Source organism: Heterodontus francisci, chromosome 3, assembly GCF_036365525.1.
Source record: "Heterodontus francisci isolate sHetFra1 chromosome 3, sHetFra1.hap1, whole genome shotgun sequence".
NCBI lineage: Eukaryota > Metazoa > Chordata > Chondrichthyes > Heterodontiformes > Heterodontidae > Heterodontus > Heterodontus francisci.
The window spans coordinates 194,214,166-194,241,302 of record NC_090373.1 but is presented as its reverse complement, the minus strand read 5'-3'; the positions used below and the strand labels follow the sequence as shown (position 1 = coordinate 194,241,302).

Here is a 27,137-nt window from a genome sequence, read left to right as displayed (position 1 = left end):
TCTGTTTCCGGCAAAGGTGGGACTTGAACAGGTTGGACGGGTTGCACCTGAACTGGAACGGGACCAACATCCTTGCTGGGAGGTTTGCTAGTGCTGTTGGGGAGGTTTAAACTAATTTGGCAGGGGAATGGGATACAGAGTGGAGGTACAGTAGAGGGTGATACGCAGTCAAATATAGAAGAGAAACTGAGTCAGTCTGGAAGGCAGAGCAAATATAGACCTGTTGAAGCACGAGGGAAAAACGCAAGGTTGGATTGCATCTATTTTAATGCAAGGAGTCTTACTAGTAAGACAGATGAATTGAGGGCGTTGATTAGCACACGAGAAAATGATACTGTTGCTATCACAGAGACATGGTTGAGGGAGGGGCAGGACTGGCAGCTCAATATTCCAGGGTATAGAATCTTCAGGTGAGACAGGGGAGGGGGTAAAAGAGGAGGTGGCATTGCACTGTTGATCAAGGAGTCAATTACGGCAGTAAGGAGGGATGATATCATAGAAGGTTCTTCAAATGAGGCCATATGGGTAGAACTTAAAAACAAAAAGGGGGCAATCAATTGGCTGGGAGGGTACTACAGGCCTCCAAACAGGGAGAGATAGAGGAGCAGATATGTATGCAAATCTCAGAGAGGTGTAAAAATAATAGGGTCATTAGAGTAGAGGATTTCAACTTGCCTAATATTAACTGGGATAGTCTTACTGTAAAAGGCTTAAAGGGAGCGGAATTCTTAAAATGCATACAGGAGAGCATTTTGAGCCAGTACGTAGAAAGTCCAACAAGAGAAGGGGCGGTACTGGACCTAATCCTAGGGAATGAAGCCGGACAGGTTGTTGAAATGTCAATGGGGGGGCATTTTGGGGATAGTGACCATAACCCTGTAAGATTTAAGGTCGTTATGGAAAAGGACAAAGATGGACCGGAAATAAAGGCACTGAATTGGGGGAAGGCCGATTTCAATATGATAAAACAGGATCTGGCCAAAGTGGACTGGGAGCAGCTACTTGTAGGAAAGTCTACATCAGATCAGACCAGTGGGAGTCATTCAAAAAGGAAATAGTGAGAGTTCAGAGCCAACATGTTCCTGTAAAGGTAAAGGGTAGAACCAACAAGTCCAGGGAACCCTGGGTGTCAAGGGATATAGAGGATTGGATAAGGAAAAAAAAGAGGCTTATGGCAGATTCAGAGGGCTGAAAACAGCAGAGGCCCGACAGGAGTATAGAAAGTGTAGGAGGGGAACTTTAAAAAGTAATTAGGAGAATGAAGAGGGGCATGAAAAAACACTGGTGGGCAAGGTAAAGGAAAATCGCAAGGCATTTTATAAGTATATTAAGGGCAAGAGGATAACCAGGGAAAGAGTAGGGCCCATTAGCGACCAAAGTGGCAATCTGTGTGTGGAGCCAAAGGACATAGGTGAGGGTTTAAATGATTACTTTGCATCTGTGTTCACTAGGGAGAAGAATGATGTAGGTGTAGAGATCAGGGAGGGGGATTGTGATATACTTGAACATATTAGCACTGAAAGGGAGGAAGTATTAGCTGTTTTAGTGGGCTTAAAATTGGATAAATCCCCAGGCCCAGATGAGTTGTATCCCAAGCTGTTATGTGAGACAAGGGAGGAGATAGCAGGGGCTCTGAGACAAATTTTCAAATCCTCTCTGGCCACAGAAGAGGTACCAGAGGACTGGCGGACAGCGAATGTGGTTCCATTATTCAAGAAGGGTAGCAGGGATAAACCAGGTAATTACAGGCCGGTGTGTCTAACATCAGTGGTTGAGAAAATATTGGAAAAAATTCTGAGGAACAGAATTAATCTCCACTTGGAGAGGCAGGGATTAATCAGGGATAGTCAGCATGGCTTAGTCAGGGGAAGATCGTGTCTAAGTAACTTGATTGTTAGTTAGGAAGAAACTTTTTCCCTTAGCAGAGGGGTCAATAACCAGGGGACATAGATTTAAGGTATGGGGCAGGAGGTTTAGAGGGGATTTAAGAAAAAAAAATTCAGTCAGAGGGTAGTTGAAATCTGGAACGCACTGCCTGAACAGGTGATAGAGGCAGGAACCCTCACAACATTTAAGAAGTATTGAGATGAGCACCTGAAATGCCATAGCATACAAGGCTATAGTTAGGTGCTTGATGGCCGGCATGGACATGATGGGCCGAAGGGCCTGTTTCTGTGCTGTATGACTCAATAACTATATATTTGGGTGGTTTAAAATCTCTTTCTTTTAGTTTTGGTGACTGCAGCTTTGACAGTAGCGGAGGTGCAAGAGCGAGCTTACAGCTGGGAAGTCAATTTCAGTGGAAGTTTAAAAGTTAATTCCCTTTTGTTTTCGGAGGACCAGGGGGCTGCTGGGTAAGTAAAAACTATATATTTGGGTGGTGGCTGTACCCGAGACACTACACGTGTAGTGTCTCCCACCCACCCTCCTCCTCTAACCAAAAAAAAAGGACTCTGTTGTGTTGATAAGGTAAGCTTTTTATTTAAGAAGTTCTGTCCGTTGGATTGCTAACCTAACAATTTTGACATTTTTTTTGGTTTTTCAGTAGATTTGTTGGGAATTTAGAATAGAGGGAATGGAAGTTAAGGCAGTTGTATGTTCCTCCTGCAGAATGTGGGAGGTAAGGGTCGCCAAGGGTGTCCCTGCTGACTGCAGCTGCGGGAAGTGCACCCAACTCCAGCTCCTCGAGAACCGCATTAGGGAACTGGAGCTGGAGCTGGATGAACTTCGGATCATTCGGGAGGCGGAGGGGGTTATTGAGAGGAGTTATGGGGAGGTAGTCACACCTCAGGTAAAAGAGGTAGGTAGATGGGTTACCGTCAGGGGAAGGAGAGGGAACCAGCAGGCAGTGCAGGGATCCCCTGTGGCCGTTTCCCTCAACAACAGGTATACTGTTTTGGATACTGTTGCGGGGGATGACTTACCAGGGGTAAGCAATGGGGTACAGGTATCTGGCACAGAGTCTGTCCCTGTTGCTCAGAAGGGAAGGGGGAAGAGGAGCAGAGCATTAGTCATTGGGGACTCCATAGTCAGGGGAACAGATAGGAGGTTCTGTGGGAACGAGAGAGACTCACGGTTGGTGTGTTGCCTCCCAGGTGCCAGGGTTCGTGATGTCTCGGATCGTGTTTTTGGGATCCTTAAGGGGGAGGGGGAGCAGCCCCAAGTCATGGTCCACATAGGCACCAACGACATAGGTAGGAAGACAGATGGGGATTTAAGTCAGAAATTCAGGGAGCTAGGGTGGAAGCTTAGAGCGAGAACAAACAGAGTTGTTATCTCTGGGTTGTTGCCCGTGCCACGTGATAGCGAAGCGAGGAATAGGGAGAGAGAGGAGTTGAACACGTGGCTGCAGGGATGGTGCAGGAGGGAGGGTTTTGGTTTCCTGGATAATTGGGGCTCTTTCTGGGGTAGGTGGGACCTCTACAAACAGGATGGTCTTCACCTGAACCAGAGGGGTACCAATATCCTGGGGGGGAGATTCGCTAGTGCTCTTCGGGGGGGGTTTAAACTAATTCAGCAGGGGAATGGGAACCTAAAATGTAGTGCCAGTGTACAGGATGTTGAGAGTAGTGAGGTCAGGGATAAGGTTACAAGGACGCAAGAGGGCACTGGCAAGCAAGAACCTGGTTTAAAGTGTGTCTACTTCAACGCTTGCAGCATGGGTTGGTACCTGGGATCTCGATGTAGTGGCCATTTCGGAGACATGGGTAGAGCAGCGGCAGGAATGGATGTTGCAGGTTCCGGGATTTAGATGTTTCAGTAAGAACAGAGAAGATGGTAAAAGAGGGGGGGGTGTGGCATTGTTAATCAAGGAGAGTATTACAGCGACAGAAAGGACGTTTGAGGACTCGTCTACTGAGGTAGTATGGGCCGAGGTTAGAAACAGGAGAGGTGAGGTCACCCTGTTGGGAGTTTTCTATAGACCTCCGAATAGTTCCAGAGATGTAGAGGAAAGGATAGCGAAGATGATTCTCGACAGGAGCGAGAGTAACAGGGTAGGTGTTATGGGGGACTTTAACTTTCCAAATATCGACTGGAAATACTATAGTTCGAGTACTTTAGATGGGTCAGTTTTTGTCCAGTGTGTGCAGGAGGGTTTTCTGACACAGTATGTAGACAGGCCAACCAGGGGCAATGCCACATTTGATTTGGTACTGGGTAATGAACCCGGCCAGGTGTTAGATTTAGATGTAGGTGAGCACTTTGGTGATAGTGATCACAATTCGGTTAGGTTTACCTTAGCGATGGGCAGGGACAGGTTTATACCGCAGGGCAAAAATTATAGCTGGGGGAAAGGAAATTATGATGCGATTAGGCAAGATTTAGGATGCGTAGGATGGGGAAGGAAACTGCAGGGGATGGGAACAATCGAAATGTGGAGTTTATTCAAGGAGCAGCTACTGCGTGTCCTTGATAAGTATGTACCTGTCAGGCAGGGAGGAAGTTGTCGAGCGAGGGAGCCGTGGTTTACTAAAGAAGTTGAAGCGCTTGTCAAGAGGAAGAAGAAGGCTTATGTTAGGATGAGACGTGAAGGCTCAGTTAGGGCACTTGAGAGTTACAAGCTAGCCAGGAAGGATCTAAAGGGAGAGCTAAGAAGAGCAAGGAGAGGACAAGAGAAGTCATTGGCGGATTGGATCAGGGAAAACCCTAAGGCTTTCTATAGGTATATCAGGAATAAAAGAATGACTAGAGTTAGATTAGGGCCAATCAAGGATAGTAGTGGGAAGTTGTGTGTGGAATCAGAGGAGGTATGGGAAGTGTTAAATGAATATTTTGCGTCAGTATTTACAGTAGAGAAAGAAAATGTTGTCGAGGAGAATACTGAGATTCAGGCTACTAGGCTAGATGGGATTGAGGTTCACAAGGAGGAGGTGTTATCAATTTTGGAAAGTGTGAAAATAGATAAGTCCCCTGGGCCAGATGGGATTTATCCTAGGATTCTCTGGGAAGCTAGGGAGGAGATTGCAGAGCCTTTGTCCTTGATCTTTATGTCGTCATTGTCGACAGGAATAGTACCGGAAGACTGGAGGATAGCAAATGTTGTCCCCTTGTTCAAGAAGGGGAGTAGAGACAGCCCTGGTAATTATAGACCTGTGAGCCTTACTTCGGTTGTGGGTAAAATGTTGGAAAAGGTTATAAGAGACCGGATTTATAATCATCTTGAAAAGAATAGGTTCATTAGCGATAGTCAGCACGGTTTTGTGAAGGGTAGGTCGTGCCTCACAAACCTTATTGAGTTTTCCGAGAAGGTGACCAAACAGGTGGATGAGGATAAAGCAGTGGATGTGGTGTATATGGATTTCAGTAAGGCGTTTGATAAGGTTCCCCATGGTAGGCTATTGCAGAAAATACGGAAGTATGGGGTTGAAGGTGATTTAGAGCTTTGGATCAGAAATTGGCTAGCTGAAAGAAGACAGAGGGTGGTGGTTGATGGCAAATGTTCATCCTGGAGTTTAGTTACTAGTGGTGTACCGCAAGGATCTGTTTTGGGGCCACTGCTGTTTGTCATTTTTATAAATGACCTGGAAGAGGGTGTAGAAGGGTGGGTTAGTAAATTAGCGGATGACACGAAGGTCGGTGGAGTTGTGGATCGTGCCGAAGGATGTTGTAGGGTACAGAGGGACATAGATAGGCTGCAGAGCTGGGCTGAGAGATGGCAAATGGAGTTTAATGCGGAAAAGTGCGAGGTGATTCACTTTGGAAGGAGTAACAGGAATGCAGAGTACTGGGCTAATGGGAAGATTCTTGGTAGTGTAGATGAACAGAGAGATCTTGGTGTCCAGGTGCATAAATCCCTGAAGGTTGCTACCCAGGTTAATAGGGCTGTTAAGAAGGCATATGGTGTGTTAGCTTTTATTAGTAGGGGGATCGAGTTTCGGAGCCACGAGGTCATGCTGCAGCTGTACAAAACTCTGGTGAGACCGCACCTGGAGTATTGCGTGCAGTTCTGGTCACCGCATTATAGGAAGGATGTGGAAGCTTTGGAAAGGGTGCAGAGGAGATTTACTAGGATGTTGCCTGGTATGGAGGGAAGGTCTTACGAGGAAAGGCTGAGGGACTTGAGGTTGTTTTCGTTGGAGAGAAGGAGGAGGAGAGGTGATTTAATAGAGACATATAAGATAATCAGAGGGTTCGATAGGGTGGATAGTGAGAGCTTTTTTCCTCGGATGGTGATGGCAAACACGAGGGGACATAGCTTTAAGTTGAGGGGTGATAGATATAGGACAGATGTCAGAGGTAGTTTCTTTACTCAGAGAGTAGTAGGGGCGTGGAACGCCCTGCCTGCAACAGTAGTAGACTCGCCAACTTTAAGGGCATTTAAGTGGTCATTGGATGGACATATGGATGAAAATGGAATAGTGTAGGTCAGATGGTTTCACAGGTCGGCACAACATCGAGGGCCGAAGGGCCTGTACTGCGCTGTAATGTTCTAATTCTAATTCTAATGACTCATGTCTGACTGAAGAATAAATGTCATGTCTAACTGACCATCATCAGATCTTCTGTCCAACTGACCATCAGATCTCATATTCATCTGACCATTGGCAAATCTCATGTATGACTGTACATTAGATCTCATGTCCAACTGACCATCACCAGATCTCCTGTCCAACTGTCTGTCATTAGATCTCCGGTCCAACTCATGATTAGATTTTATATCCAACTGAACATCAGATCTCATGTACAACAGATATCATGAGCTACCTGAATTTGCTTTTAGTTTGTACTATAAAAGAGGAATTCTAAAACAAAGAAACATGTACCTGAAGTTGGTTTACCTTAATGTTTTGATCAGTAGACTTTAATCTTGATTCATAGCTCGATAACTCTGTATGCCAGCCAAGAGCATCCCGCAGCCTTAAGATATGGTGTAAGGCACCATCATCATAATTATCATCTGGTTCTGAAAGGAACAGTATGGCATCAGGATTATACATCCATCTGGACTTAGCCACAGAAAAACAACATAGCATTTGCTGCACAATTTATTAGGAAACCCTCATAACGGGACTCCATCAAGGTTGGAAAGTGAGAACGAGAAGACAAGGAAATGAGCAAGCAGTGATCAGGGTTGTGATTAGTGTTATTCTAGAAGCATACAACACAGACTGAGGCTATTCAGCCCATCATGCAAATCTTGGTTCTTCGAATGAGCTGTACATTTAGCCTTTCCCCAAAGACTGGTAATTTTCTCCCCTTCAAGTATTTATCCAATCCCCATTTGGAAGTGTTATTGAATCTGCTGCACTACCCTTTCAGGCAGTGCAATCCAGACCATAACAACTGGCAGCGTAAAAAAAATTCTCTTCATCTCCCCTCTGGTAAATCTGAATTCAAGCGTGATGGCTGTAGAAGGGAGGGAAGAAGAAAGGAACATATGGGAGAGTTCCAAAAATTTGAAAGCTTTTTTTCCATTCTGTGACGGAAACCACACTAGCCAAATGGAAACATATTAATTTTGTCATATGGAACACTACTTGAACTTTTTACTGGACATTGAACATAACTTGTTTAAAAGGACCACAGAGCCAAACAAATAAAACATGGCTGCACATTTGCATTCTGAGAGCCAGTTGAATAGAGAGACAATGAAAGTGTTCACTGATTCAATTAACAAGATTGGTCTGGGAAACAGTGATGATCCACATCTTGTCTGTGTTCGAGCCAGCACTTCACCATCCCTCCACCACCACCCCTCACCCCAACCGAATATGTCTGGTAAGCTTTGAAGAATCAGCAATCCTCCCAAGAAGATGCTGTTTCAAACAAAGAGCTGGTCATATGACTTACCTGCTCGCCAGACTGGGAACTGTTTGAGTTATGCCTCACAGAAAGGTTAAGGGTAGACTGCAATTTGAAGACAAAAGAGAAGGTCCCTCTCTCTCTCTGTCTCTCTCTCAAGCAAAGTCCCAGGGACCCACGGAAGCAGCTTAAGCCTCAAGACAGAGAACCTCTTTAGCCTTCAGGTACCAGAGAAACAAGTTTGAAAGTGTGCACTGGGCCCCAGCGAGAACTGCAAGACTTCAACTCCAATCAAGGACTTTACAGAAAAACTAAAGACAGTAACTGAATTCCATTTACTACTCCAACCCCCCTCCTTTATTCATTCTCACCCTCTCTATCTATTTGTATATGTGTTTCTCTTGTATGCATGCTAGTGTGGTTGCATCACATATTTTAGTAATTTTAACTGAGTTAGAGCGATAAGGTTATTAAACTTACTTCTTTCTTGCTTAAACCTAAGAAAGCCTATCTGATTGGTTCATTTACAACTACAGTTAGAGAGCAGTGAGCAAGGCCTCACTGAGGTGAAGCTAAAAACACTGTGTTTTAAAAGTTAAACCCTGTTATGGCCAATCCAGGAAAGGGGCACGATGGGAGCCTGAGACCCCTTCCTCACCCAGTCATAACAGAAATTTGGGGGCTAGCATCCGAATTGGACCCACAGATAAACGAGAAATTGGAAGTGGAAAATCAAATTGATCCCAATCAAAAAAGAGAAAAGATTTTAATACAGGTTTTCTTGTGGTTGTGTATACTAGAATACTAACATGTCCATGGCCGAAGCCAGTAGCTATCCAAGCCAGGGTGAAGTAACTTAGGATAAGTTAAAGGCACTGTCTATGGAAGAGTTGAGCAATATACTGAGCAGTGTGGGATCACTTTCCGTACCAAGGCTAGGAAATCTGAACTTCTAAGACTAGTGGCCAACCATTTTTCCCTGTTGCCAGATGAGAGTTCATCAAATTATGAACTGACTAAAAATGCTATCCTCAGGCCATATGAGCTAGTACCAGAAGCCTACCGACAGAAGCTGCGAACCCTCCGGAAACAAGCTGATCAAACTTACTTGGAGTTTGAGAGAAGTAAGCAGCTGGCTTTTGATCAGTGGTTGAGGGCTCTTAAAGTGCAGCCCAGGTATGAAAACCTCAGAGAGGTCATTCTCCTTGAGGAATTTAAAAACTCTCTCCCCCTCTCCAAAAAAACCCATGGGGAGGAACAAAAAGTATAGAGAGCGAGGCAAGCCACAGTTCTGGCTGATGAGTTTGCTCTAACATAAAAGTTGGTTCCCCAGGGAAAAAGCTTTCTTCATCGACCCACAAATCCGAAAAGGACAAAGGGTGGGAAGGTGATAGGAGCCCAAGCAGTCCTGGGAGAGAAAGAAAAACAGGAGACACAGTGGGTCCTTCTCCAGTCAAAAAGGATAGTGCTGTAAGTAGGAGTGAGACCCAGAGACCTGCGTGCTTCCATCTGAGAGCTGACTGCTGGAAACCACAGGGAGAGCCTGTAGGGTTAATCAGGGCACATGCGCTCTGTAAAGGAGAAGTAACCCTGATGGAAAGTGCAGCAGAACAAGCTGTGGCTTTGACTGCAGCAGCAGTAAGACCCAGAAAAAATACTGGTGTGGGTGCAAGAAAATTTAATGAGATCCTTGAAGGTTATCAGGATGTTGTATCTGAAGGGAGAGTAACCCCATACCCCTCGAGTGGGGCAAGCAAGCTCATAGTAATCCTGATTACATAGTAAACCCTGATACAGGGGCCACCAGATTCCTTTTGCTGGGAAAAGGCCTGACCTTTCCCCAGAAAGTGCAGTAAATACCAGAATGGTGGTAAATGGTATTGGAGGGCAGTGTACGCCTGTACCTTTACGTCGGCTGCACTTGGAGTGCGACCTAGTTTCGGGACCGGTGACCGTAGGGAGTGACCCTAGTTTGCCTGGACGGGGTTGACCTGCTCCTAGGTAATGATCTGGCGGTGGCAAAGGTGGTAGCTTCCCCAGTAGGGATAAAGAGACTGCAGGAGGTCAAGGAGACAGGGCAGTGGCAGGAGACGGTCCCCTGCAGTGCCCCTGAATGTGTAATGAATCTGGCCATGACCAACCCAGCTCCCCCAGAAGAGAATGAATTGGCACTGCAGAAGGATGACCATGAGGTCTGTCTGTCTGCAACTTTCTTTGGAAATTAGAGGACCCAGGGAATGGATTAAATGGATCTTCCCTAGTTGAGGGAAGCTCACGAGTACTGGAAAAATTAGCACAGGCTGCCGAGACTGAAATTGAAGCAGAGGGAGTCCCTGATTGCTACTATCTAAACAATGAGGTACTGATGAGGAAGTGGAGTTCTCCTCACAGCTCTGAGGACAAAGAGGACAGTGGTTCACCAGTTAGTGGTGCCGCAGAGGGAAATATTGAGAATAGCCCATGAGATTACAATGGCTGTACATGTCGGTTTAGGAAAAACCAAAGCCCGAATAAGACAGCAGTTTGACTGGCCAAATCTCCACAAAGATGTGATGGAGTATTATAGGAGTTGCCACGTGTGCCAGGTTAAGGAGAAACCCCAACCTGCAGTGAAATCTGCACTCATAATTCCTGAATCGGCTTTTGGGAAATCCTGCAGCAGAGGGCTGGTAAATTGAAAGGGGCCCCTGCCAAGAGCAAAAGGGGACAGACAGGCACAGGTCTGGCAAAAAGTTAGTAAGGAAAGGGGAAAAAGGGACAAAGAGAACAGGTTAAAGGAGGTCTGAGAGGATTCCCCAATTAAAACCCCGACTGTCCAGTTAGCAAAACCTGAAATGTTTGAACAATTAGACCCCACATCCTCCTATGTAAATGCAGACACCAGAAGCACCCCACCAGGGTTGCTGACAGCATTTACAGAAACCTGCAGGGACAAAGAAAGTCCTCAAGAGGGCAGAGAAATTGTGAGGGTGATGCCTCACCTAGTTGAAATGCCGCAGGGGAGTGCAGTACAATCTGGACAAATACCTGCAAGCAGGAATGTCCCAGAGGACAAAGGAAATATTAGCAAAGAATCCCCCCAATAGTGAGGAAAAAAGGGAACCAAAAGTGCCCTGAAGTGAACAGCACTTGCATGACTCACCAGAGCACTGAAAGTGAGGTCACAGTGGATCCACCCACTGCCAATGTCCATGATCAGAGTTCCAAACCAGGGCTAATTAAATTTAACCATCCCCCTGCAGACTCCAACAGGAACAAAGGCACCCTAGACAATCATGGAAATGTGCAAACTTCAAACCTCCACAAAAATCACATGTTTATTGGGATGCCTAGTCCCAACTTATTGTTAGCTGATAGTGAAGAATCTTTAAACCCCCCCCCCTGGGCAACACAAAACTATCTCATCCCACCTCAAAGGAAAAGGGGCAGTTTAAAGCAGTACTGCTACAGAGAAAAGACAGGCTGTAACAATTTTCTGAATGAATAAGAATAAATAAGAGAAATGCACGTATGCTTTCCTGTATTGTCTCTTCCTTCAAATTTATAATGAAATGCTCCCCTAATTGCGCATGTCATTCGGCGAGAGGTGGAGGTGTGATGGAAACCACACCGGCCAAATGGAAATATATTAATTTCGTCATATGGAACACTACTTGAACTGTTTACTGGACATTAAACATAACTTATTTAAAAGGACCACAGAGCTGAACAACCAAAACATGGCTGCACATTTGCATTCTGTGAGACAGTTGACTAGAGAGACAATGGAAGTGCTCACCGATTCAATTAACAAGATTGGTCTGGACAACAGTGATGATCCACGTGTTGTCTGTGTAAGAGCCAGCACTCCACCACCCTCACCCCGCCCCCGCCCCCCCCACCCACCGAGTGTGTCTGGTAAGCTTTGAAGAATCAACAATCCTCCCCAGAAGATGCAGGAAGAACACGGAGCAAGGAGCAGATAAATAGAGCCCGAGGATCGCAGCCTGGAGCACTTTTCTTCCGGGACAGCAGCGGAGAGGAGTCCAGGTGTGCCAGAGTTTGAAAACAAAGTAAACAGTGTCGTCACAGGAAAGCTGCAAGGTGATTGGTTGGTGAGTAACTGCTATTAGGGAATAACTCTAAATAGCTGGGTTAGTACACTACTGTTAGGGTGTGTATGCATAAAGCTTAATAATAAGGAACAAGTGAGTAGCTGTTTGTTTTGAATGAGGTTTATTTTAAATAGTGAATTGTATTGATTTTTAGTCATATTTATCAGTATTAGTAAGGTTTTATTAATAATTCTAAGCTGTTGTAGTATTTGTAAGGTTTTTTTAGCAGTAGTAAAGGGTCAACTAATAAATAAAGGAATGGCCGGGGTGCTTCAACCTCGAAACTGCACCTCCTATGCTATGTGGGAGCTCCAGGATGCTTCCCGTATCCTGGAGAACCATTTGTGCAGGAAGTGTCGGCTATTGAAGCAGCTTGAACTCCGGGTTTTGAAACTTGAGCGGCAGCTGGCGACACTGCGGTGCATTCATGAGGATGAGAGCTACATGGATAGGACGTTTATAGATGTGGTCATCCCACAGCTTAAGAGTATGCAGGATGAGAGGGAATGGGTGACCACCAGACAGTCAAAAAGAATTAGGCAGGTAGTGCAGGAGATCCCTGAGTGCATCTCAGTCTCCAACAGGTATTCAGTTCTGAATACTGAGGAAAGTGATGCTTCATCTGGGGAGTGCAGCCAGAGCCAAGTCCATGGCACCACAGGTGGCTCAGCTGCACAGTGCGGTACAGGGAAGACTGGAAGAGCCGTAGTGATTAGTGATTCAATAGTCAGGGGAACAGACAGGCATTTCTTTGGCCGCAGACATTAATCCAGGATGGTGTGTTGCCTCCCTGGTGCCAGGGTCAAGGATGTCACTGAGCGGTTGCAGAGCATCCTGAAGGTGGAGGGTGAACAGCCAGCACTCATGGTTCACATCAGAACCAACAACATAGGTAGAAAGAGGGATGTGGTCTTGCAGGCAGAATTTAGGGAGCGAGGTAAGAAATTAGCAATCAGGACCTCAGAAGTAGTAATTTCCAGATTACTCCCAGTGCCATGTGCAAGTGAGTATAGAAATAGAAGGATAAGACAGATGAATGTGTGGCTGGAAAGATGGTCCAGGAGGAAGGGCTTCAGATTCCTGGGACATTGGAACCGGCTCTGGGGGAGATGGGACCTGTACAGGCTGGATGGGTTGCACCTGAACAGAGCCGGGACTGAATTCCTTGCGGGATCAATTTGTTGGTGCTGTTGGGGAGGGTTTAATCTAGTTTGGCAGGGAGATGGGGACCTGAGGGTAGACTCATGTGGACAAAACCAGAAATTAATATGGAAGTTAGAAAATTAATGGATGAGTCTGGAAGACAGAGGAAACGAGGGTCAGAAAATTAAAAAAAGAGTTTGGCAGTGCTCAAGGGTATCTATTTCAATGCAAGGAGTACAGCAAATAAAGCAGATGAGCTGAGGGCACAGGACACGTGGCAGTATGATATCAGCTATTACAGAAACATGACTTAAGGAGGGACAGGAATGGCTGCTCAATGTTCCTGGTTACAGGGTTTTCAGATGCAATAGGGAGGGGGCTAAGAAAGGACGGCAAGTGGCAACTTTGGAGAAGGAAACTACTACAGCTGTGAGGAGGGATGATATGCTGGAATGTTCATCAAATGAGGCGAAATGGATTGAGCTAAGGAACAAAAAAGGGGAAATCACACTGCTGTGGGTGCACTCTAGACTCCCAAACAGTCAGAGGGAGATAGAAGAGCAGATATGTAAGCAAATCTCTGAGAAGTGCAAGAACAATAGGGCAGTAATTGTAGGGGATTTTAATTACCCCAATATTAACTGGGATAGTTTTAGTGTGAAAGGAATTGAGGGGGCAGAATTCTTCAGGTGCATTCAGGAGAACGTTTTTGGCCAGAATGTAGCAAGTCCAACAAGGGAGGGCATAGTTTTAGACTTAGTTTGAGGAAATAAAGATGGACAGGTGGAAGGAGTGGCAGTGGGAAGAGCATTTTGTTGGCAGTGATCATAATTCAGTCAGTTTTAACATAATTATGGAAAAGGACAGAGAGAGAACAAGAGTTAGAGTTCTCAATTGGGGCAAGGCCAATTTTACTAAACTGAGGAGTGATTTAGCGAAAGTCGACTGGAAACAGCTACTTGAAGGTAAAATGAGTGCCAGACAGTGGGAGGCATTCAAAGGCGAGATTCAAAGGGTTCAGGGCAAACATGTTCCCACAAAGAAAAAGGGTGAGGCGGTCAAATCTCGAGCCCCATGGATGTCAAGGAGCCCACAGGGTAAGATAAGGTAGAAAAGGAAAGCTTATGTCCTACTACAGAAAGCCGAGATGAGTATAGAAACAGGGGTGAAATCAAAAAGGAAACTAGGAAAGCAAAGAGAGGACATGAAAGAATATTGGCAAGCAAAATCAAGGTGAACCCAAAGATGTTTTATCCTGCAGGGGGAGTTTAGGGAGTTAGGTAGAAAGTTAAAAGACAGGACCTCTCGGGTTGTAATCTTGGGATTACTCCCTGTGCCACGTGCCAGTGAAGCTAGAAATAGGAAGATAGTGCAGCTAAACATGTGACTAAACAGCTGGTGTAGAAGGGAGGGTTTCAGATATCTGGACCATTGGGCTCTCTTCAGGGACAGATGGGACCTGTACAAGAAGGATGGGTTGCATCTAAACTGGAGGGGCACTAATATCCTGGCTGCAAGATTTGCTAGCGTCACTCGGGAGGGTTTAAACTAGTGTGGCAGGGGGGTGGGAACCAGAGCAGTAGGACAGCTAGTGAAATAAATGAGGAGGACATAGTAAATAAGGCCAGTAGGACTAAGAGGAAGAGCAGGCAGGGAGATGTTGCTGAGCACAGCGGGACTGGTGGTCTGAAGTGCATTTGTTTCAATGCAAGAAGTATAACAGGTAAGGCAGATGAACTTAGAGCTTGGATTAGTACTTGGAACTATGATGTTGTTGCTATTACAGAGACTTGGTTGAGGGAAGGACAGGATTGGCAGCTAAACGTTCCGGGATTTAGAAGCTTCAGGCAGGATAGAGGGGGATGTAAAAGGGGTGGGGGAGTTGCATTACTGGTTAATGAGAATATCACAGCTGTACTGCGGGAGGACACCTCGGAGGGGTCATGCAGCAAGGCAATATGGGTAGAGCTCAGGAATAGGAAGGGTGCAGTCACGATGTTGGGGGTTTACTACAGGCCTCCCAACAGCCAGCGGGAGGTAGAGGAGCAGATATGTAGACAGATTTTGGAAAGATGTAAAGGTAACGGGGTTGTGGTGGTGGGTGATTTTAACTTCCCCAATATTGACTGGGACTTACTTAGTGCTAGGGGTTTGGATGGGGCAGAATTTGTGAGGAGCATCCAGGAGGGCTTCTTGAAACAATACGTAGATAGTCCAACTCGGGAAGGGACCATTCTAGACGTGGTATTGGGGAATGCGCCCGGCCAGGTGGTCGAAGTTTCAGTGGGGGTGCATTTCGGGAACAGTGACCATAATTCCATAAGTTTTAAGGTACTTGTGGATAAGGATAAGAGTAGTCCTCGGGTGAAGGTGCTAAATTGGGGTAAGGCTAATTAAAACAATATTAGGCTAAACTGAAGAATTTAGATTGGGGGCGGCTGTTTGAGGGTAAATCAACATCTGACATGTGGGAGTCTTTCAAACGTCAGCTGATTAGAATCCAGGACCAGCATGTTCCTGTGAGGAAGAAAGACAAGTTTGGCAAGTTTCGGGAAGCTTGGATAACGCGGGATATTGTGAGCCTCGTCAAGAAGAAAAAGGAAGCATTCGTAAGGGCTGGAAGGCTAGGAACAGACGAAGCACTTGAGGAATATAAAGACAGTAGGAAGGAACTTAAGCAAGGAGTCAGGAGGGCTAAAAGGGGTTATGAGAAGTCATTGGCAAACAGGATTAAGGAAAATCCCAAGAGTTTTTATACGTATACAAAGAGCAAGAGAGTAACCAGGGAAAGGGTTGGCCCACTCAAGGACAGAGATGGGAATCTATGTGTGGAGCCAGAGGAAATGGGCGAGGTACTAAATGAGTACTTTGCATCAGTATTCACCAAAGAGAAGGACTTGGTGGATGATGAGCCTAGGGAAGGGAGTGTAGATAGTCTGTCATCTCATTATCAAAAAGGAGGAGGTGTTGGGTGTCTTGCAAAGCATTAAGATAGATAAGTCCCCAGGGCCTGATGGGATCTATCCTAGAATACTGAGGGAGGCAAGGGAAGAAATTGCTGGGGCATTGACAGAAATCTTTGCATCCTCATTCGCCCCAGGTGAGGTCCCAGAGGACTGGAGAATAGCCAATGTTGTTGCTTTGTTTAAGAAGGGTAGCAAGATTAATCCAGGAAATTATAGGCCGGTGAGCCTTACGTCAGTGGTAGGGAAATTATTAGAGAGGATTCTTCGGGACAGGATTTACTCCCATTTGGAAAGAAACAAACTTATTAGCGAGAGGCAGCATGATTTGTGAAGGGGAGGTCGTGTCTTACTAATTTGATTGAGTTTTTTGAGGAAGTGACGAAGATGATTAATGAAGGAAGGGCAGTGGATGTTATCTATATGGACTTCAGCAAAGCCTTTGACAAGGTCCCTCATAGCAAACTGGTACAAAAGATGAAGTCACACGGGATCAGAGGTGAGCTGGCAAGATGGATACATAACTGGCTCGGTCATAGAAGACAGAGGGTATCAGTGGAAGGGTGCTATTCTGAATGGCGGGCTGTGACTAGTGGTATTCCGCAGGGATCAGTGCTGGGACCTTTGCTGTTTGTAGTATATATAAATGATTTGGAGGAAAATGTAGCTGGTCTGATTAGTAAGGTTGTGGACGACACAAAGGTTGGTGAAGCTGCGGATAATGATGAGGATTGTCAGAGGATACAGCAGGATATAGATCGGTTGGAGACTTGGGCGGAGAAATGGCAGATGGAGTTTAATCCGGACAAATGTGAGGTAATGCATTTTGGAAGGTCTAATGCAGGTGGGTGGTATACAGTAAATGGCAGAACCCTTAGGAGTATTGACAGGCAGAGAGATCTGGGCGTACAGGTCCACAGGTCACTGAAAGTGGCAACGCAGGTGGATAAGGTAGTCAAGAAGGCATACGGCATGCTTGCCTTCATCGGTCGGGGCATAGAGTATAAAAATTGGCAAGTCATGTTGCAGCTGTACAGAACCTTAGTTAGGCCACACTGAGAATATTGTGTGCAATTCTGGTCGCCACACTACCAGAAGGACGTGGAGGCTTTGGAGAGGGTACAGAAGAGGTTTACCAGGATGTTGCCTGGTCTGGAGGGCATTAGCTATGAGGAGAGGTTGGAAAAACTCGGATTGTTTTCACTGGAACGACGGAGGTGGAGGGGCGACATGATAGAGGTTTACAAAGTTATGAGTGGCATGGACAGAGTGGATAGTCAGAAGCTTTTTCCCAGGGTGGAAGAGTCAGTTACTAGGGGACATAGGTTTAAGGTGCGAGGGGCAAAGTTTAGAGGGGATGCGCGAGGCAAGTTTTTTACACAGAGGGTGGTGAATGCCTGGAACTTGCTGCCGGGGGAGGTGGTGGAAGCAGATACGATAGCGACGTTTAAGAGGCATCTTGACAAATTCATGAATAGGATGGGAATAAAGAGATACGGTCCCCAGAAGTGCAGAAGGTTTCAGTTTAGGCAGGCATCAAGATCAGCGCAGGCTTGGAGGGCCGAATGGCCTGTTCCTCTGCTGTCCTGTTCTTTGTTCTAATACATTAAGAGTAAGAGGATAACTAAGGAGAGAGTAGGGCCCATAAAAGGCCAAAAAGGTAACCTCTGTGTAGGAGTGGAAGATATTGGTATGGTTCTGAATGAATACTTTGTATCTGTCTTCACAAAAAAGGGAACGATGCAGACATTGTAGTTAAGGAGGAAGAGTGTGATGTATTGGATGTGATCAACTTAGGGAGAGAGGAAGTAATAATGGGATTAGCATCCTTGAAAGTTGATAAATTACCAGGGCCAGATGAAACGTATCCCAGGCTGTTAAAAGAAGCAAGAGAGGAAATAGCAGAGAGTCTGACCATCATTTTCCAGTCCTCACTGGATATAGGTGTGGTGCTGGAGGATTGGAGAATTCCTAACGTTGTACCTTTAGTTTTTAGTTTAGAGATACAGCACTGAAACAGGCCCTTCGGCCCACCGAGTCTGTGCCAACCATCAACCACCCATTTATACTAATCCTACACTAATCCCATATTCCTACCACATCCCCACCTGTCCCTATATATTTCCCTACCACCTACCTATACTAGGGGCAATTTATAATGGCCAATTAACCTATCAAACTGCAAGTCTTTTGGCATGTGGGAGGAAACCGGAGCACCCAGAGGAAACTCACGCAGACACAGGGAGAACTTGCAAACTCCACACAGGCAGTACCCAGAATTGAACCCGGGTCACTGGAGCTGTGAGGCTGCGGTGCTAACCACTGTGCCACTGTGCCGCCCTGTTTGCAAAGGGAGCGAAGGATAGACCGAATAATTACAGTCCAGTCAGTCTAACCTCAGTAGTGGGCACAGTATTGGAATCAATTCTGAGAGACAGGATAAACTGTCACTTCGAAAGGCACAGGTTAATCAAGGATAGTCAGCATGGATTTGTTAAGGGAAGATCTTGTTTGATCTACTTGATCAAATTTTTTGAAGAAGTAACAAGGAAGATAGATGAGGGTAGTGCAGTTGATGCGCCCTACATGGATTTTAGCAAGGGTTTTGACAAGGTCCCACATGACAGACTGGTTAAAAAAATGAAATCCCATGGGATCCAGGGAAATGCAGCAAGGTGGATACAAAATTGGCTCAGTGGCAGGAAACAAAGAGTAATTGTAGAAGGCTGTTTTAGTGACTGGAGGGCTGTTTCCAGTTCTGCAGGGCTCAGTACTGGGCCCCCTGCTTTTTGTGGTGTATATCTCACCAAAGCCTTTGACCTCGTCAGCAGACATTGTCTCTTCAGACTGCTAGAAAAGATCGGATGTCCACCAAAGCTACTAAGTATCATCACCTCATTCCATGACAATATGAAAGGCACAATTCAGCATAGCGGCACCTCATCAGACCCCTTTCCTATCCTGAGTGGCATGAAACAGGGCTGTGTTTTCGCACCCACACTGTTTGGGATCTTCTTCTCCCTGCTGCTCTCACATGCGTTCAAGTCTTCTGAAGACGGAATCTTCCTCCACACAAGGTCAGATGGCAGGTTGTTCAACCTTTCCTGTCTAAGAGCGAAGACCAAAGTACGGAAAGTCCTCATCAGGGACTGCTGACGATGCTTCTTTAACATCTCACACTGAAGAGTGTCTGCAGAGCCTCATCGACAGGATTGCAGCTGACTGCAACGAATTTGGCCTAACCATCAGCCTCAAGAAAACGAACATCATGGGACAGGACCTCAGAGATGCTCCATCCATCAATATCGGCGACCACGCACTGAAAGTGGTTCAACAGTTCACCTACCTAGGCTCAACTATCACCAGTAACCTGTCTCTCCATGCAGAAATAAACAAGCGCATGGGAAAGGCTTCCACCACTATGTCCAGACTGGCCAAGAGAGTGTGGGAAAATGGCGCACTGACATGGAACACAAAAGTCCGAGTGTATCAAGCCTGTGTCCTCAGTACCTTGCTCTACAGCAGCAAGACCTAGACAACGTATGTCAGCCAAGAGCGACGTCTCAATTCATTCAATCTTTGCTGCCTCCGGAAAATCCTTGGCATCAGGTGGCAGGACCGTATCTCCAACACAGAAGTCCTCGAGGCGGCCAACATCCCCAGCATATACACCCTACTGAGCCAGCGGCGCTTGAGATGGCTTGGCCATGTGAGCCACATGGAAGATGGCAGGATCCCCAAGGACACATTGTACAGCGAGCTCGTCAGTGGAATCAGACCCACCGGCCGTCCATGTCTCCGCTTTAAAGACGTCTGCAAACATGACATGAAGTCCTATGACATTGATCACAAGTCGTGGGAGTCAGTTGCCAGTGATCGCCAGAGCTGGCGGACAGCCATAAAGGCAGGGCTAAAGTGTGGCGAGTCGAAGAGACTTAGCAGTTGGCAGGAAAAAAGACAGAAGTGCAAGGGGAGAGCGAACTGTGTAACAGCCCCTACAACCAACTTTATCTGCAGCACCTGTGGAAGAGTCTGTCACTCTAGAATTGGCCTTTCTAGCCACTCCAGGCGCTGCTTCACAAACCACTGACCACCTCCAGACACTTACCCATTGTCTTTCAAGACAATGAGGTCAAAGAAGAAGAAGAAGATGAAGAATATTAACGATTTGGACGTCAATGTAGGGGGCATGAAGGTTGGCCATTGGTAGATATGAGGAGTATAGCTGTAGGCTTCAGGAAGATGTTGATGGTCTAGTCAGATGGACAGAAAAGTGGCAAATGGAATTAAACTTGGACAAGTGTGAGGTGATGAGGTCAAACAAGGCAATGGAAAACACAATTAATGGGAAAATACTGAGAAGTGTATAGGAAGTAAGGGACCTTGGAGTGAATGTCCACAGATCCTTGAAGGTAGCAGGTCAGATCAATAAGGTGGTTAAGAAGGCATATAGAATCCTTTCCTTTATTCGCCGATGTATCAAATACAAGAGCAGGGAGGTTATGCTGGAACTACATAACTCATTGGTTAGGCCACAACTTGAATACTCTGTGCAGTTCTGTTCACCTCATTACAGAAAGGATGTAATTACACTAGAGAGGGGACAGAGGAGATTTAAGAGGATGTTACCAGGACTGGAAAAATGCAGCTATGAGGAAAGATTGGATAGGCTGGGGTTGTTCTCCTTGCAGCAGAGAAGACTGCGGGGAGATCTGATTGAAATGTACAAAATTTTGAGGGGCCTGGATAGAGTGGAGTTGAAGGGTCTATTCACCTTAGCCGAGAGGTCAGTGACAAGGGAGCATAGATTTAAAGTTATTTTTCGAAAAATTAGAGGGGAGTTGGGGAAAAACCTTTTCACCCAGAGGGTGGTGATGGTCTGGAACTCATTGCCTGAAAGGGTAGTTGAGGCAGAGACTCTCAACTCATTCAAAAGGAATCTGGATATGCACCTCAAGTGCTGTAAACTGCAGTGCTACAGACCAAATGCTGGAAGGTGGGATTAGAATATGTGGATCGTTTTTCGGCTGGCACAGACATGATGGGCCAAGTGGCCTGTTTCTGTGCCTTAAACTTTCTATAATTCTTTGAAAGAGAAGGTAAGTCAGACACTAGAGGGGTTTAAAATTGATAAAGAGGAAGTATTAGATCGGCTGTCTGTACTTAAAGTGGATAAAACACCAGGACCAGATGAGATGAATCCAAGGATACTGAGGGAAATGACGGTGGAAATCGCAGGGGCACTGGCCATAATTTTTCAGTCTTCCTTAGACTCAGGGTGGTGCCAGAGAACTGAGGAAGTGAAAATGTTATGCCCTTGTTCAAAAAAGGGTGTAAATATAAGCCCAGCAACTACAGGCCAGTCAGTTTAACTTTGGCAGTGGGAAAACCTCTAGAAAAAATAATTCCGAACAAAGGCGAGTCACATGGACAAATGCGAGTAATTAAGGAAAGCCGGCGTGGATTTCTTAAGGGAAAATTATGTTGAACTAACTTGCTGGAGTTTTTTGAGGAGGTAACAGAGAGGATTGATGAGGGCAATGCTGTTGATGTGGTGTACATGGACTTTCAAAAGGTGTTTGATACAGTGCCACACAACAGACTTGTGAGAAAACTTGTAGCTCGTGGAATAAAAGAGACGGTAGCAACATGGATACGATATTGGCTGAGTGACAGGAAACAGAGGAGTGGTGAATGGACATTTTTTGGGCTGGAGGAGGTCTGTAGTGGAGTTGCCCAGGGACCCTTGCTTTTCCTGATATACATTAATGACCTAGACCTTGGTGTACAGAGCACAATTTCAAAGTTTGAAGATGATACAAAACTTGGAAGCATTGTGAATTGTGAGGATAGTGCAGAACTTCAAAAGGACATAGACAAATTGGTGGAATGGGCTGACAGGTAGCAGATGAAGTTCAATGCGGAGAAATGTGAACTGATTCATTTTGGTTGGAAGAACACGGAGAGACAATAATAAATAAAGGGTACAATTCTAAAGGGGGTGCAGGAGCAGAGGGACTTAGGTGTATATATACATAAGTCATTGAAGGTGGCAGGACAGGTTGAGAGAGCAGTTAATAAAGCATACAGTATCCTGGGCATAGAGTACAAGAGCAAGGAAGTTATGTTGAAATTGTATAAGACACTAGTTCGGCCTCAGCTGGCGTATTATATCCAATTATGGGTGCCGCACCTTAGGAAAGACGTGAGGGCATTGGAGAGAGTACAGAAAAGATTCATGAGAATGGTTCCAGGGATGAGGAATTTCAGTTATGAAGATAGATTGGAGAAGTTCGGACTGTTTCCCTTGGAGAAGAGAAGGCTGAGAGGTGATTTGATAGAGGTATTCAAAATCATGAGGAGTCTGGACAGAGTAGATAGAAACTGTTCCCACTCGTGAAAGGATCAAAAATGGGAGGGCACAGATTTAAAGCATTTGGTAAGCGAAGCAAAAGTGACATGAAGAAAAACTTTTTAACGCAGCGAGTGGTTAAGGTGGAGTCAGGTTCAACTGAAGCATTCAAAAGGGAATTAGATAGTTATACGAAAAGGAAGAATGTGCAGGGTTACAGGGAGAAGGCAGGGGAATGGAACCGAGGGAGTTGCTCTTTCAGAGAGCCAGTGTGGAGACTATGGGCTGAATGGCCTCCTTCTGCACTGTAACGATGCTGTGATTCTGTGATCAATAAAATTTCAATCAGAGCAACTGTAACAGTATGGGAATTATTATTAAGAGTATTGGCACAGAGCAGGTCAAGAGGCATTAATTAAAATTAATGGTTTATACAAGATATTAACTAGATTACATAAGAACATACGAATTAGGAGCAGAAGTAGGCCATTCGGCCCCTCGAGCCTGCTTCGACATACAATAAGATCACGGCTGATTTGTTTGTATCTCGAATTCCACACTCCCATCTACCCCCAATAACCTTTGATTCCCTTGCTTTACCTCCGCCTTAAAATTATTCAATGACCCTGCCTACACAACCTTCTGATGCAGAGTTCCAAAGTCACACAACTCTCTGAGAGAAAATTTTATCCTCATCTCTGTCCTAAAAGGGCGATCCCCAATTTTAAAACAGTGCCTCCTTGTTCTGCATTCACCCACAAGAGGAAACATCCTTGCCGCATCCACCTTGTCAAGACCAGTCAGGATCTTATATACTTCAATCAAGTCTCTCCTCACTCTTCTAAACTCCAGTGAAAACAAGCCCAGTCTGTCCAACCTTTCCTCATAAGACAGTCCGCTCATTCCAGGTATCAATCTAGTAAACCTCCTTTGAACCGCCTCCAACGCATTTACATCCTTCCTTAAATAAGGAGACAAAAAATGCACAAAGTATTCGAGATGTGGTCTCACCAATGCCCTGTATAACTGAAGCATAACATCCTTACTTTTATTTTCAATTCCTCTCGTAATAAAGGAAAGCATTCCATTAGCCTTCTTTAATACCTGTTGTACCTGCATACTAACTTTTTGTGACTCATGCACCAGAACACCTTGATCCCTCTGCACTTTGGAATTCTGCAGTTGTTCTCCGTTTAAGTAATACTCTGCTTTTTTATTCTTCCTGCCAAAGTGAACATTTTCCCACATTATACTCCATCTGCCAGATTTTTGCCCACTCACTCAACCTATCTATATCAATCTGCAAGCTCCTTATCTCCTCTTCTTCACATACTTTCCTACCTATCTTTGAGTCATCTGCAGATTTAGCTACCAAGCCATAGTTCCCCTCATCTAAGTCATCGATATAAATTGTAAAAAGTTGAGGCCACAGCACAGATCCCGCGGGACTCCACTCATCACATCCTGCCAATCAGAAAAGGACCCATTTATGCATACTCTCTGTTTTCTGCCAGCCAGCCAATCTTTTATCCATGCTAATATGTTACTCCGACACCCTCCTACTTTGCGCAATAACCTTTTATGTGGCACCTTGTCAAATGCCTTCTGGAAATCAAAGTACAGTATGTCAGCAGGCTCCCCTTTATCCACAGCGCAGGTTACTCCTTCAAAGAACTCCAATAAATTGGTTAAGCATGATTTCCCTTTCACAAAACCATACTGAGTATTCCTGATGTTTCCTCCCATGTGCCAAAGGCTTATGGGTTGATATGTAAATTGGCCATTGTATAGGCAGGTGGTAGGAGAACTGCGGGAAGGTGGGGATATGAGAGGGAAAATGGGATTAATGTAGGATTAGTATAAATGGGTGGTTGATGGTCGGCACGGACTCATTGGGTCGACGGGCCTGTTTCGGTGCTGTATCTCTTTATGACTCTATCTTGGCATTATTTCGCACTATGACCCTATTTGTTTCTTGCCCTTGATTTCGATGCCTTCCACTTTTGCCTTTTTGTTTCCTGTCTTTTGTTTCTATCCTTGTTTCCTCCTCCTCAGTCTCCCCGCTCAGGTTCTTGTTCCCCCTGCCATTCTAGTTTAAATCCTCCTCAACAGCACTAGCAAACGCCCCTGCGAGGACATCGGTTCTGGTCCTGCCTGGGTGTAACACGTCCCGTTGGTACAGGTCCCACCTTCTCCAGAACTGGTCCTGATGTCCCAGGAATCTAAATCCCTCCCTCCTGCACCATCTTTCCAGCCATGCATTCATCTGCACTACCCTCCTATTTCTTTACTCACTTGCACATGGCACTGGGAGTAATCTGGAGATTACTTCTTTGAGGTCCGGCTTGCTAATTTCTTACCTAGCTCACTAAACTCTTTCTGCAGGACCACATCCCTTTTCCGACCTATGTTGTTGGTACCAATGTGGACCACGATCGTGGGCTGTTCACCCTCGCCTCTCCCCAGGGTGCTCTGCAGCTGTTCAGTGACATCCTTGACCCTGGCAACACACCATCCTGGATTCCCATCTGTGGCCTCACAAACGCCTGCCTGTTCCCCTGACTATCGAATCTCCTGTCACTATCGCTCTTCCACAGTATTCTCTGTGCCCGCCTGTGCAGCTGAGCCACCCGCGTTGCCATGGCCTTGGCTCTGGCTACACTCCCCAGATGAGCCATCACTTTCCTCAGTACTCAGAACTGGACAGCGAGACACACTCAGGGGTCTCCTGCACTACCTGCCTACTTCTTCCTGACTGCCAGGCATTCACCCATCCTCTCTCTCCCTGCATACTCTTAAGCTGCGGGGTGACCACATCAATAAACGAAGCTCTCATCCTCACGGATGCTCCGCAGTGCCGCCAGCTGCCGCTCAAGTTCCGAAACCCGGAGCTCAAGCTGCTGCAACTAACGACACTTCTGCACAACAAGCGTTCTGGAGTTCTCACATAGCAAAGGATATGCACTCTCGAGGTTGGAGCAGCCCTGCCATTCCTCTGTCTATTGGATAGTAATCTTGGTCCTACAACTAAACCTTGTTAGTAATAATAAACCTTACTACAGCTAATAAACCTTACTCCTGCTAACAAGCCTTTACCAATATTAATAAACCTTACTACTTTTAATAAACCTTACTAATGCGAATAAACTGTATTAAGACCGATAAACCCTACTAATACTTTATTACTAGTAGTAATAAACCTTACTTTTCAAAAAAAGACACACCAGCTTATTCCATAGTTTAGATAAAATAGGAAACACTCACTAGCCAATCTGCTTCCCTGTGATGTCACACCTCAATTTTTCTTTCTGAACACAGGCTCTGAACCTTCAGACTGGCAACGGCGGTCGTGGCTATATCCGCTCCGCTCTCACTGTTTCCCTGTTTCCTGCCGCTTTCACAGTGAACTCTCGCTCTTTCCTGGGCTCTTTATGCCCCACTCTACTCTCACTGTTTCCTGTCACTCTCTCATTGAACTCTCACTCCCTCCTGGGCTCTTTATGCCCCGCTCTGCTCTTACTATTGCCCGTTGCTCTCAGTGAACTCTCGTTCTCTCCTGGGCTCTTTCTGCCTCACTCTGCTTCGCTGTTTCCTGCTGCTCTCTCAGTGAACTCTCTCACTCCCTCCTGTGCTCTTTATGCCCTGCTCCATTCCAGCTGTTTCCTGCTACTCTGAGTAAAGTCTCTCTCACTGTTTCCTGCCTCTGTCAGTGACACCTCGCTCTCTCCTGGGCTCTTTATGCCTCGCTCCACACTCGCTGTTTCCCTTCACTCTCGCAGTGAAGCCTCCCTCTCTCCTGGGCTCTTTATGTCCCGCTTTGCTCTCAATGTTTCCCGCTGCTCTCAGTGAGCTCTCGTTCTTTCCTGGGCTCGTTATACCCATATATCATATAGAAGCAGACTAAAAAGAACTATGAGGAATACAAAGACAGGTTTAGAATGCATGTATAAAAATGCACAAAGTGTGGTGAATAAGGTTGGTGAGCTATAAGCACAAATAGCCGTGTGAGAATATGATGTAGTGGCACTAATGGAAATTTAGCTTAAAAATGGTGAGGACTGGGTGCTTAATATTCAAGGATACAAAATGAGAAAAAAAGCGGGAAGGATATAAGGATGGTGAGGTGGCAGCACTGATAAGGGAAGACATTGTAGTGTTGAAAAGAGAGCATGTCCTTGAGGGGACATAGACAGAATTCATTTTATTAGAGTTGAGAAGCAAGAAAGGTATGATTACACTACTGCAGGTATTCTACAGGTGACCAAATAGTGAGAGAGAGATAGAGAAGGAATTTTCCTCCACACAAGATCAGGGGGCAGGTTGTTCAACCTTGCCCGTCTAAGAGCGAAGTCCAAAGTACGGAAAGTCCTCATCAGAGAACTCCTCTTTGCTGACGATGCTGCTTTAACATCTCACACTGAAGAATGCCTGCAGAGTCTCATCGACAGGTTTGCGTCTGCCTGCAATGAATTTGGCCTAACCATCAGCCTCAAGAAAACGAACATCATGGGGCAGGATGTCAGAAATGCTCCATCCATCAATATTGGCGACCACGCTCTGGAAGTGGTTCAAGAGTTCACCTACCTAGGCTCAACTATCACCAGTAACCTGTCTCTAGATGCAGAAATCAACAAGCGCATGGGTAAGGCTTCCACTGCTATGTTCAGACTGGCCAAGAGAGTGTGGGAAAATGGCGCACTGACACGGAACACAAAAGTCCGAGTGTATCAGGCCTGTGTCCTCAGTACCTTGCTCTACGGCAGCGAGGCCTGGACAACGTATGCCAGCCAAGAGCGACGTCTCAATTCATTCCATCTTCGCTGCCTTCGGAGAATACTTGGC

At 45.8% G+C, this 27,137-nt stretch overlaps 1 protein-coding gene across 1 annotated transcript in view; it reads right to left on the bottom strand.

The window, feature by feature from the left end:
- Positions 1–27,137, bottom strand: part of LOC137367175 (dynein axonemal heavy chain 6-like) — a 1,370,791-nt gene that overhangs the window by 1,107,645 nt on the left and 236,009 nt on the right. The window contains exon 6 of the mRNA XM_068028611.1: positions 6,780–6,904. Within this exon, the coding sequence (XP_067884712.1) occupies positions 6,780–6,904 (125 nt within the window). The remainder of the gene's footprint in view (positions 1–6,779; positions 6,905–27,137) is intronic.